Here is an 11,367-nt window from a genome sequence, read left to right on the forward strand (position 1 = left end):
ATTCTAAACCCTAAAACCTTTATCTCAAACCTAAAACCCTAAACATTAAATGCTAATCTTGAACCCTAAATTATAATTCCTAAACCCTAAACTCTATTCCTAGAAAGGAAAAATATTATTTTAATGTGAGTCAAAGAAATATTTATTTATGAGTTATAAATTTTAATTGAATCTAACCATTTATTTGTTTAAATCTAATGGCTATAAAATAGTGAAAGTGGATTATAACCTATATATATGGTTTTAGAAAATCGTTTACTTATAATCAAATATTACCATAATATTATAAACATTTATAATTAAATTAAAATAAAAACTCAAATAACTCAAATCAACTCAAAAAAAAATTTCAAATCGAGTTTGAGTTATAAAATAGGACTCATCAACTCAAATAGCTCAAAATTTTTTTGACTCAATTCAATCGCACGCTCACCCCTACCTTAAGCTACTACTAAAATATAAAATATGTCATTGAATAATGATTTTATATCTACTTTACCCCTAAAAACTTTCTAATTAAAAACCCAAATATAGTTATACTTAATTAATTTTTTAAAAATCTATAAAAACATTAAAAATATAAAAATTAAAACAACTAGAAAATAATAAAAAAGTCACTATTTAATAAGGAAATAAATACTAAGTATATTTTGTTGTAGTTAACCCTAATTTATGGGAGAGGTTTAGTTACCCTCAACGAAAAGAAACTAATTGCAACTGCGACAATATCTCCTAAAAAGAAGAAAAAAACACATCTTACTATCAAATAATGAGACTCGAGGTCTTCTTTTTATGGAAACAAATAAAATCAGGGTTTTTCAAAAAAAATTGTTATCTTGACTAATTTTATACTTGAATTAAAAAATAGTAAAAATGGTTCGTGAAGTCGCCACCAATCTTTTATTAGGGTGTGACTGGGCACCCAAAAACAAATTTGTTATTTTAATAAAATGTTTTTTAATACAATTTTAATTTTAATAAAAAAATTAACACAACGAGAGGCAAGAAAGTCGATATTTTACTCTTTTAAACATTATTCTCCAAAACGCTTTCCAATGTTCATATCGCAATTCAATCACTAGCAAAGGAAGAAAATGTTATTTAAGGGTTCTAAGAGACCAAAGAAAGTTCAGACTCCAAGATAACGAGAATGCAATGAAGAATAAGTGTGCAAACTCTAACACAAGGAAGAGAATGTGTTAGATGATGTAGATGAACAATAAAAAGGTTAAACAAAAGATCATAAAAAAAATAAGAGTAAAACAAAAAATTGGAAAAACTAAACCCAAAAAAACCTGATTGGCTAGATCGACTTGAGCAACATCTTTGAGGGTGTTACCGATCTCCAAAAAATCTAATTATTTTAGACGTCGTTCAATGAGTGTAGTTTGGATCTGGAAAATTTCAACACCAAATTCTTCTGGGAAAATTCTGAAAAAATTCGACAAGAGCTAGTGCTCAAATCTATTGAACAATTTTGAATGATGGATCAGAGTGATCAAATGAAGTCTAATTGGTTTGAAATTTGAACCGGAGATTTCTCTTTGGATAAGGCAAGTATCTATAAAAATCAGTAACAAATTCCTTCGTTTGCGTTTTTTGGATTTTTTTTATTTTTTGGCTTTTTCTTATTTTTTGTCTTCTTGTTTTCTTTCCTTTTTCTTTTCTTTTTGATAAAAACATAAAACTAACAAGAATGAATTGAAACTAAACTGAAATAAATTTAAAAGAACCTGAAAATGATAAATTTGTCTCAACTAGCTCCTTTGGGGTAGCTTGGTGTTGTATGATTGCAAGAACAATCAAAAGTGCTTGATTATCTTAAAGAATCATCCCAAATGTAATACCAAATGATAGAGAAGCGGCAGCGGATGATGATCGTTGCTCTTCATCAATGAATCAAACCTAGAAAGCTCTAGACTTCAACAAAGAACGAGAGGGTGAATGAGGGATGTGGGTGGCATCAAGGTAATTGGAATAGGTTTTTGCTTTGCTGAATTTAAGACAAGAATAATAGGTTAATACAATAAAAAAAAAGGTAATAGAATTCTAATGAAATAAGGACAGAAAGGAAAACAAGGTAATGAAAGAAACTATAAGACAAACATGTAATAAATGAATTAAGTTTATCTTCCCTTATAGTGGGTGAAAAGTGGATGTTGTGAATGGATTTTGATGGAAGAATACTCGTTGGAAAGATAACGAGATAAAGATCGTAACGAAAAAGATAGATCAAAATTCTGACGGTCGGATCTTCGTAAAAAATGATTTGAAAATTTATCCCCTGTAGGAATGTACTTGTTGAACTATATTTTGATATATCAATTTATGGCAAAATGTTTTTGGAATTGAATTGAATTTATTCAAAATTTTCAAAAATAATTCAAAGTCCATTTAAGTTGGAATTGAGCATAATTTTTTATGAATAGTATTGTACTGTATAAATAGTACCGATACTGTATGAATAGTACTGATACTGTGTGAACAGAAATGAACAGTACCGATGCTGAAAAACATCAAATGTAAAATGGGTACCGATACTGCTACAGTAGTATCGATATTGCTACATTAATATCAAGCCCAACAGTAAAAAATTCAAATATTTCAAAGGTAGTGCCGATACTCATTGAAGGAATACCGATACTACTTGTTCTGGGCAGTTTTATTTTGCAGAAAATGAATCCCCAACGGCTCCAAAACATCCTGAATGACTAGATGCGACTTCAAACTCATTTCAAGCTATAAAAACAAGCTGAGGACACTTGAAGAATATATAGAACAACTATATAAGCAATCAAACACAAGATATGAGTTTTTCAATCTTATTTCATCTTTCTCTTGTAAATATTTTATTCTTGTGAGCTTAATTCTTGTAAACACCTACCTTAGAGAGGTTTTCTTGTTTACATTTCCTTTCATTGTAAAGTGGTTTTGGTTCTAGCTAAGCCTGTTAAAAGCTAGGGATAAGGTTTTAGTTTAGCCCGTGAAAAACTAGGGAGTTGTAAAGGTTATCTCTTTGTCCTTGAAAAATTAAGAACAAATTAGTGAATTTGTTGGAAAATCCTTGGTGAGGAGCTAAGTTAGTGGATGTAGACTTGGTTGAAAAGTCGAACCACTATAAATCTCTGTGCAAAATTTCTATCTTTCAATCTCCTTACTCCCTAAACACAAGAACCATCTCGACCCCTTTTGGCGAACATTTTCGGTTGTCGATTCGAGCTTATGCAAATCCCAATAGGTATGTACTTAACGCAAACCTTAGTGTTTTGGGAATGACGGCAGCATGATGATGATGGATATGTCCTATTGAACCCTCTTAGTCACAATAAAAAGGCAAACTCGGCAATACGGGTCTAACTAGCCCTCCTAATCGCAATGAGAAGGCAAACCGGAGTGTGAAGATCTCTCTCTCGAGAACTTGGAAGAACTTAAATGGAAAGATGTTTCGAAGGCACAAGGCAATCAACTATTACAAAAATGTACTCACGTTGTATTATTATTCAAAGAAAAGATGATGCAAAACAATGAAAGGGGAGCCTCCTTTATATAAGTGAGGACGAGTCCTTGTAATATCCTATGTATGTAATGAAATAATAAAAACTTGTCTTAAAAACACTAGAATGGGCGACATGAATGTTGGTCGTTGATGCAGTGCTGGTTACGATAAAATCAAGGCCTTTGAATGCATAATGAAACCTCTAGCTTGATGGACGGTCCGGATGAGTCTTCTAGAAGATGAAGGGGCGATAATTCTTTAGAAAACAATGAAGGGTCAGCCATGTAGGGTAAAGTGGAAATGATGGGCTTTCCTAGGGTTTTGTCATTACAAATTATTACCATCTTTGGGCCTGATCCTAATAAAATAAAGAAAATAACTTAAATAACTAAAATCTAATTAGGAAAAGTGATTCATGCTTTATATTCTATCAATGGATACTTTATGCAAAGGTTTTAGTAATTTAAGGGGGTTTGAAATTAATTTCAGGGCCATCTTCATGAATCTTGTAATTTTGTCCTGGGTTATCTTCAACTTGGGTTATGGAGGCCCAAGTAGCATTAGGAGGAAGGATGAATGAGTTTCCCTCCTTAAATTCTTCTATTTATATGTGGGCTTGGATTCCTTTATTGATGAAGGCCTGGACTACAGTTTGAAGTTTGTGTTTTAGGAGTTTGGCCCGCTTTCTTGAAATTGGGTCAGGTGGAACAGTTTGCCCATCATCTTTGGAAAAGTGGCGTGTGGTGCATTTATCATATATATAAGGATATAATCCAATTACATTGTGTAATTCTTTTAGATTTATATAGATTTGGGATCATTGGATGAGCAAAAATATATGGATGAGATTAACAATAAGAAATGAGAAGATATTCACTTAAAAAAACAAGAAGTTAATCTCAACTTCCTATTCTCACTCATCCAATAATTTTAAATCTGTATAAAACTAAAAAAAATTACACTGTTTTAAGTGAATTCTAAGTCATATATATATATATATATATATATATATATGAACCACCATAAAATTTGGCAACGTGGCTGAAGCTAAACCATAAGAGTGGTATGGCCTTAGGTGAGGATTAGACTTCACGTGAACCTTCCAAAATGGTTTCGCTATAAGGTTGACAGTTCATGCTGTTTCAACTTTCATGCTTCAAAAGCCATATATGGAGAATAACTCAATATTTCTTTTAGTATACTTTTCTTTGCAAGTGCTATACAGCAGCAGTTTTCATTTCAATAAGAGTTGGAGATAGTTGTTTATGACCTGACAATGACTCCTTTTATAAATATGATTCCGATCATCCATTCAAGGACAAGTCTTTTCATGCATTCAAAAAGAATCTTTTCATCATGTAAGTTACCGTTGATATCCATCTTATTCATCTTCAAATTTGATTTTTTTTAATTAATTAATTATTTTATTTGATTTTTTTAATTAATTAATTATTTTATTGGTTGTATACATCTTAAAATTTTATTTGTACTTATCTCGTACTAAAAATTTATATTATTACTATTATATATGTACTTATTCTCAAAAATATTTCTCAATACACAATTGATATAAGTAAATAGGAATAATGATTCTATTGCTATATGATATGGTACGGTGAGTCCAACATGGTCATCCATAAAACTGAAAGGCTAAGTGAGTTGAGTACATGACCCCTATGTCCTAAGGGCACTAATATAACCCTAATCCAGTAAAAGGCATTGTCCCAGGGCTCATATTCCACTAAAACCTCAACCTACATTCTTCTACTTATCTATTTAATTTAAGTTTCCATTTGTTTACCGAATGTGTTGATTTTTTTTTTTTGTAATAAGCATGCTTTTAGCAGAAATGTAGTGGGGCAAAGCATGAATTCATGATTGAGTGTTAAGTTGGGGTTTCATCAATTCAATGTTTTTGCCGACAAAATTACAAACTACTTCTCATATTGTATTAGCCTTTATCAGCTTGATATTATACGTTACCTAAAAGGATTTAAAAGTGGAAAAAAGGGCACCTCCACGATTGCAAATTTCTTCACCTGTTCTGCCTAATGAGGGGAAACTGCATTGGTAATTTTGAAGTATAATTATCTAAAATGATATGATATTTGCATTGAATATTAATGATTGTGCATATAACTTTTTGCCACCACTAATAATTCATGTCAAGACAGTAAAAAAATGACTTTAATTAATGACAAATTAGCCAAAGGGGGAAGTAAATGAAAGATGGGGGTCCTATGTGAGGGTCATAGATGCAACATAATGCTCCGAATTATGATACTCTTAGGAAACACCAAACCCAATTAAGGTCTCAATTTCTATTCACTAATCATTACTTCTCCCACTAAATCATATAGTCCTCCCAATTTTTTTTTTTTTGAAGAAATCTTATTTGTTCTCTCTATTTTTATTAGTCAAAACGATCACTCAATTAGTTGAGCTTGAGGGTTATTTTTGGTGGGCAAGTGGAGGATGGTGTTGGGAGGCGAACCCTCACGAAGCCGACATGTTATCGGTTAACATGGACTACGTAGGTGTTTTGTGTGGAATTTTATTAACATTTCTTCCGTTTAACATGGACTTTCTTCCGCCTTTGTACCTGGTGGCTCCACCATCCACCACCCTTGTTAACGTCACTTCCATCGTCATCTTCCTCTTTCACTATTTTCTTTTAATTTGGATAATTACCGTACAACGTTTTAAGTCATCTTTTATTACAATTAATGTTGGTTATGGTCTTTTGCTATTGGTTTTTGAACACATTAATTATACAAGTAAACATTTTAGTTTTCATGTATTCAACTTCAAAAAGTAATCAGTAAAATTATAAATAAGGCTAATTCTTTCTTGAACGTAAAACTATAAATTCATTACGCCTTAATAACGTCAGTTGTAAATGTTTTAAAGTAGAGTGAAACATATAATTAAGCAATCTATTCTTTCCGAGCATGGATTTGTTAGGTATAACCCAACAATTTTTTTCTTGAAAGCTATTGGTCTATTGTTCCTTGAATGGCTTGTAACAAATTAAAATTGAAAAAGTAGTTTCGTCCCCCAAAAAAATGGAGGCCTGTGCTACTTTTTAAGATAGACGTCTTTAAAATATTTTATAATAAGATTAAATTATAAAATATCAAAATTTATCATATTACGATTGTTTCTTACAAAATAAAAATATTTCAAACATATGAAATTAAGTTTTCTTCATTGAATTATCTTTGCATTGCGTGTAGTAGGAAAAATAATTTTTTTACGTTAATATATTTTTTTGAAAGATGAGTCCCTAAATATTGAGGTCCTGTGATGCATCATAAATTACATTTACTAATGGACGAGTTTATTGAAAAGTGTACACTAAAATAATGTATTTGTGTGTTAACGGGACCGATTGACGTATTGTTACTTTTGAGATCATTAGATATAGTTGATATGTCATAAAATTAAATATACTTAATTTCTTATCTTTGATGACAGACATTGGACATCTATTAGAAAGAGAATTTTATTTCTTTAATACCATTCATGAGTCCTTTTTACTGTGTTTGAGAATGTAATCTTTGCTACATTTTGGTAGAGCTATATTATTGGACTCAATGAGTCTTTTTATTTGATATAAGCATGGATGAAGTTATATTTTAATACTTAATTAATTTAATAAATAAATATAAATAAATAAATATTATATGAATGATTTATAAATAATTCATCAAACATTAAATTAATATATATTTTAAAAAAATCCATGAATCAAAACGGGCCTGTAAATGTCAATGGTTGGTTGGGTTAGGCAGTCCATTGGAGGGAAACGGCGGTAAACGTAGCACTCGCCTATTGCAAGCGAGAAAAGAAACTTTTCAGTTATTTTCACGCGCGGGTCAAAAATGAGTGAGGGATGAGAAAACAAATAAAAAAGGGGGAATTTAAAAATTATTGACTGAGATTTGGGTCTGAGCTTTCCGGCTTCATCTTAAGGCGGCTAGAACACACAAATCATTTTCTTAAAAAAAAAACAAACAAATACATATATAACAAAATTTAAGTGCTTCCAAATTTTAACCATCTATATTTAATCTATTAATTTACTATTTTAGATCAAATTTTATAAATATTTATTATAGGAGTAGTTCTATTAACTTAATTTATTCCATTTTTAATGTCAAAATTCGAATTTCTAATATTAATTAGAGGATCTAGTATCTAATTTTACTAGACTAATTGTTTGTTCATAACTTTATGTCACCATTTAATGTCAAATTGAAGTATAACTTCAAATTAGGTATTAACTTTTAAAGCAGTTTAGTTAAATTTCATAGTTTAATCATTAAATAAATTGTCAGTTTAAATTTAAGGTGTTTCTCTTAAATGCACAGATTAATGACTGTTCTCAAATAATGTTGATCCATATCAACATTCAATGTTAAAGATAAAAAGTATCGTTTAAGAATTCAACTAAGTTATTTTTAAAAATTAAAATCAATTTTTAGTTTGACGCATGATTTAAGGATGCATGATGCAATTAATCCATAAAATAATGATTAATTGGAGAATGCAGATAGAGATGGTAGCCATTTGGAGTAAAGTCTGGCGAAGGAGGCTAAAAAAAAGGCAGTGCGTTTGTTTTGTGATGAGAACAACGTCAGATCTCTAAATTCCTACTTACCCACCAAAGAAACACAAGAATCGAATCAGAAAGTAGAATACGCACAGAATTCTGGGTTTTGTCACTCTCACCACTGTTGGAATTCTATTCCAGTGTGTGTAAAAAGGGTCTTTTTTTCGTCAACTGTTAACACCATTGAATCAGTGGGGGAGAGTGATTAAAGTAAGAGTTAACTTTTGCTTTTGTTGACAAAGAAGAGGCATAGAGTCATCGTCTTCCCCCCTGTTACAGCCTCCTTGGCTTTTCCTTTTTATGCATACAAAGGTGATAGACCAACTCCAGGCTCCTGCAAAAAGATCAGTCTTCGAAGATCTTTTATTCATTTTGTCTCTGGGTTTTGCTTTATGAAAAACATGTTAATGGTGGGTTTTTGTTTATGCTTCAGATCTACCAGGATTTAGACGTCAATGTTTGCCCAGAAACAAACAGAGGAAGCCATAGTCTCCAACTTCAGCGAGACCGAGCAGCATATTCCAACCAGAGGCGAAGAAAATGAAGAACAACAATCATTGTTCAATGTTAAGAACCTCCTCTGGCACGGTGGCTCCGCTTGGGATGCCTGGTTCAGCTGCGCCTCCAATCAAGTAAACCCAATTTCCCTATTAATTTTTCCATCCTTGGTTCCCCCCCCCCCTAAACTGACAAATTTGTTCATTCTTATAGGTGGCACAAGTGTTGTTGACACTGCCATATTCATTCTCTCAACTGGGTATGCTGTCTGGGATTCTGCTCCAAGTTTTCTATGGACTGATGGGTAGTTGGACTGCATATCTCATCAGTGTACTCTATATAGAGTATAGAAGCAGGAAGGAGAAAGAGAACGTCAGCTTCAAGAACCATGTCATTCAGGTTTAAATTACGCAAAAAACCCATCATTCACAACAATGTAACAAAATATGTTAACAATTCTACACTGTTTTGGGATTTTGCAGTGGTTTGAAGTGCTGGATGGGCTGTTGGGTCCTTACTGGAAGGCAATAGGACTTGCCTTCAACTGCACTTTCCTCTTATTCGGATCTGTCATCCAACTTATAGCTTGTGCAAGGTTAGTATCAAACTCAAAACTTGGATTTTAGTGTTGTTGTTCATAGTAAAAACAATGATAGAGTACACAAATGGTGACTTGACTATATGGCAGTTAGACGTTAAATGTATATAAAATTTGATCTCATAATCTCAATTTCTGGGATCAGATTTTATCATAGTCAGTATGTTAACTTTTAGCTCAAACGACTGTCAAAATTTTAACGAAAAATTATGAGTTTGGAATATTTGAATTCAACACTTATAGTCGGGATCATTTTGTAACTTTTAATAGTCGATGAACTCAACAAAATAACACCATATAGTCAGGATCATTTTGTAACTTTTAATAGTCGAGTGACTAAACAAAGTATTATACTATAATGAAGAGACCAGTTGTGCACTTTACCCTTAAAACAATGGTAAACGAGGAAATGAAAACTAACCCTTTGTTTGATAACAGTAATATTTACTACATCAATGACAAATTGGACAAGAGGACATGGACCTACATATTTGGAGCTTGCTGTACAACTACAGTTTTCATACCCTCCTTTCACAACTACCGCATTTGGTCTTTTCTAGGTCTTGGGATGACCACTTATACGGCTTGGTACTTGGCTGTTGCTGCCCTCATTCACGGTCAGGTAAAAAAAAAAAAATCAAAGGTTTTTGTTTTTTTCTTTGTGTCCTTAAATATGGTCATTTTGGTTGCTCTGACCAGGCTGAGGGGGTGACGCACAGTGGTCCAACAAAACTAGTGCTTTACTTCACCGGAGCCACCAACATTCTCTACACCTTTGGCGGACATGCCGTGACTGTGTAAGCCTTTTCTCTTCTTCAAAACTTAAGAAGAAGAATTTTGAATTGATTTTCGATTTCTAGTTGAAAATAAATGGTTGAATTTTTCAGAGAAATCATGCACGCAATGTGGATGCCTCAAAAGTTCAAGTACATATACTTGTTGGCGACGCTTTACGTGTTTACCCTTACCCTCCCGTCAGCGGCGGCTGTTTATTGGGCATTCGGGGATGAGCTCCTCAACCATTCGAATGCCTTCTCTCTCCTTCCAAAGACCGGCTTCCGTGACGCTGCCGTCATCTTAATGCTTATTCACCAGGTGTATTTTTGTTCCCCAAGTCCATATGATATCTTACTAGTATGTATTGTTTTGGTCCTAAGTTAAAACATTTGATGAAATTGCAGTTCATAACGTTTGGGTTTGCTTGCACGCCACTCTACTTCGTGTGGGAGAAGGTGATCAGGATGCACAACACAAAAAGCATATGCCTGAGGGCATTGGCGAGGCTGCCAGTCGTGATTCCGATATGGTTCCTAGCCATCATCTTCCCATTCTTCGGGCCCATCAACTCTGCTGTTGGTGCTCTTTTGGTTAGCTTCACAGTCTACATCATCCCTGCTTTGGCCCATATGCTCACCTATCGAAAGGCTTCGACTCGACAGGTAAAAGCTCGATTGATATCCATTTTCTCGACTTGAATGACTCATGACCTTCACTCTTTTGACATTCTTTGGTGAAAACAGAATGCAGCAGAGAAGCCTCCCTTCTTCATGCCAAGCTGGACTGCAATGTACGCATTCAACGCCTTCGTGGTAGTATGGGTTCTAGTGGTGGGGTTTGGGTTCGGAGGATGGGCAAGCATGACCAACTTCATCAAGCAAATTGACACTTTCGGCTTGTTCACCAAGTGCTATCAATGCAAGGCTCCAACACCAGCACCAGCACCAGCTGCAGCTATGCACCATTAACCTAAATTCAGCCCCTCCATTTCTCAAAAAAGGGTTCCCATGTTTTCCTCCACTTGATTATGTTGTATCATATATTGGGGGAGATAGTAATATCCCCCCTACATGTTTAGTGTGCTGGATTTCCTTCTTCTTTTTTTTCCTTTTCCCTAATATTTTCTTAACCATCTCCCCTTTAAATTAGCTGATAATTATAAAATCATAATGTGTCTGATTCCTTTACTGCCGAAGCCTATCAATTAAATCATATATATATATATATATATATATATATATATCTTTCTCGTTCCTAAGTTTTTTTTTTACTCTGGATGGTTTATAAGGTGGTATCTGTTGAAAGATTCTCAATTATTTAATAATGAACGCTTAAACAATCTTGTAGACATCGTGTTTGAATCCGTAAGTACTAGGGAAAATA

The 11,367-nt window shown here is 33.1% G+C and overlaps 1 protein-coding gene across 1 annotated transcript; it reads left to right on the top strand.

The window, feature by feature from the left end:
* The first annotated feature begins 8,214 nt into the window (after nucleotides 1-8,214).
* On the top strand, nucleotides 8,215-10,962 carry LOC120135506 (auxin transporter-like protein 2). The gene is made up of 9 exons (XM_039151786.1): nucleotides 8,215-8,423; nucleotides 8,545-8,743; nucleotides 8,823-9,008; nucleotides 9,092-9,204; nucleotides 9,646-9,829; nucleotides 9,907-10,004; nucleotides 10,095-10,302; nucleotides 10,389-10,646; nucleotides 10,728-10,962. Exons 2-9 carry the CDS (start codon nucleotides 8,567-8,569, stop codon nucleotides 10,950-10,952), a joined length of 1,449 nt encoding a protein of 482 aa, XP_039007717.1. The 5' UTR covers nucleotides 8,215-8,423; nucleotides 8,545-8,566; the 3' UTR covers nucleotides 10,953-10,962.
* Nucleotides 10,963-11,367: the final 405 nt, after the last annotated feature.

This window comes from Hibiscus syriacus, unplaced genomic scaffold (genome assembly GCF_006381635.1).
Source record: "Hibiscus syriacus cultivar Baekdansim isolate YM2019G1 unplaced genomic scaffold, ASM638163v2 tig00110610_pilon, whole genome shotgun sequence".
Taxonomy (NCBI): domain Eukaryota; kingdom Viridiplantae; phylum Streptophyta; class Magnoliopsida; order Malvales; family Malvaceae; genus Hibiscus; species Hibiscus syriacus.

Bases quoted from the DNA above. Each gene is read 5' to 3' on its own strand.
- LOC120135506 (XM_039151786.1), top strand. From the start codon at position 8,567: ATGTTTGCCCAGAAACAAACAGAGGAAGCCATAGTCTCCAACTTCAGC. The intron at 10,005-10,094 runs GTAAGCCTTTTC...TGAATTTTTCAG, and splicing joins GGCGGACATGCCGTGACTGT to AGAAATCATGCACGCAATGT. The intron at 10,303-10,388 runs GTGTATTTTTGT...ATGAAATTGCAG, and splicing joins TCTTAATGCTTATTCACCAG to TTCATAACGTTTGGGTTTGC.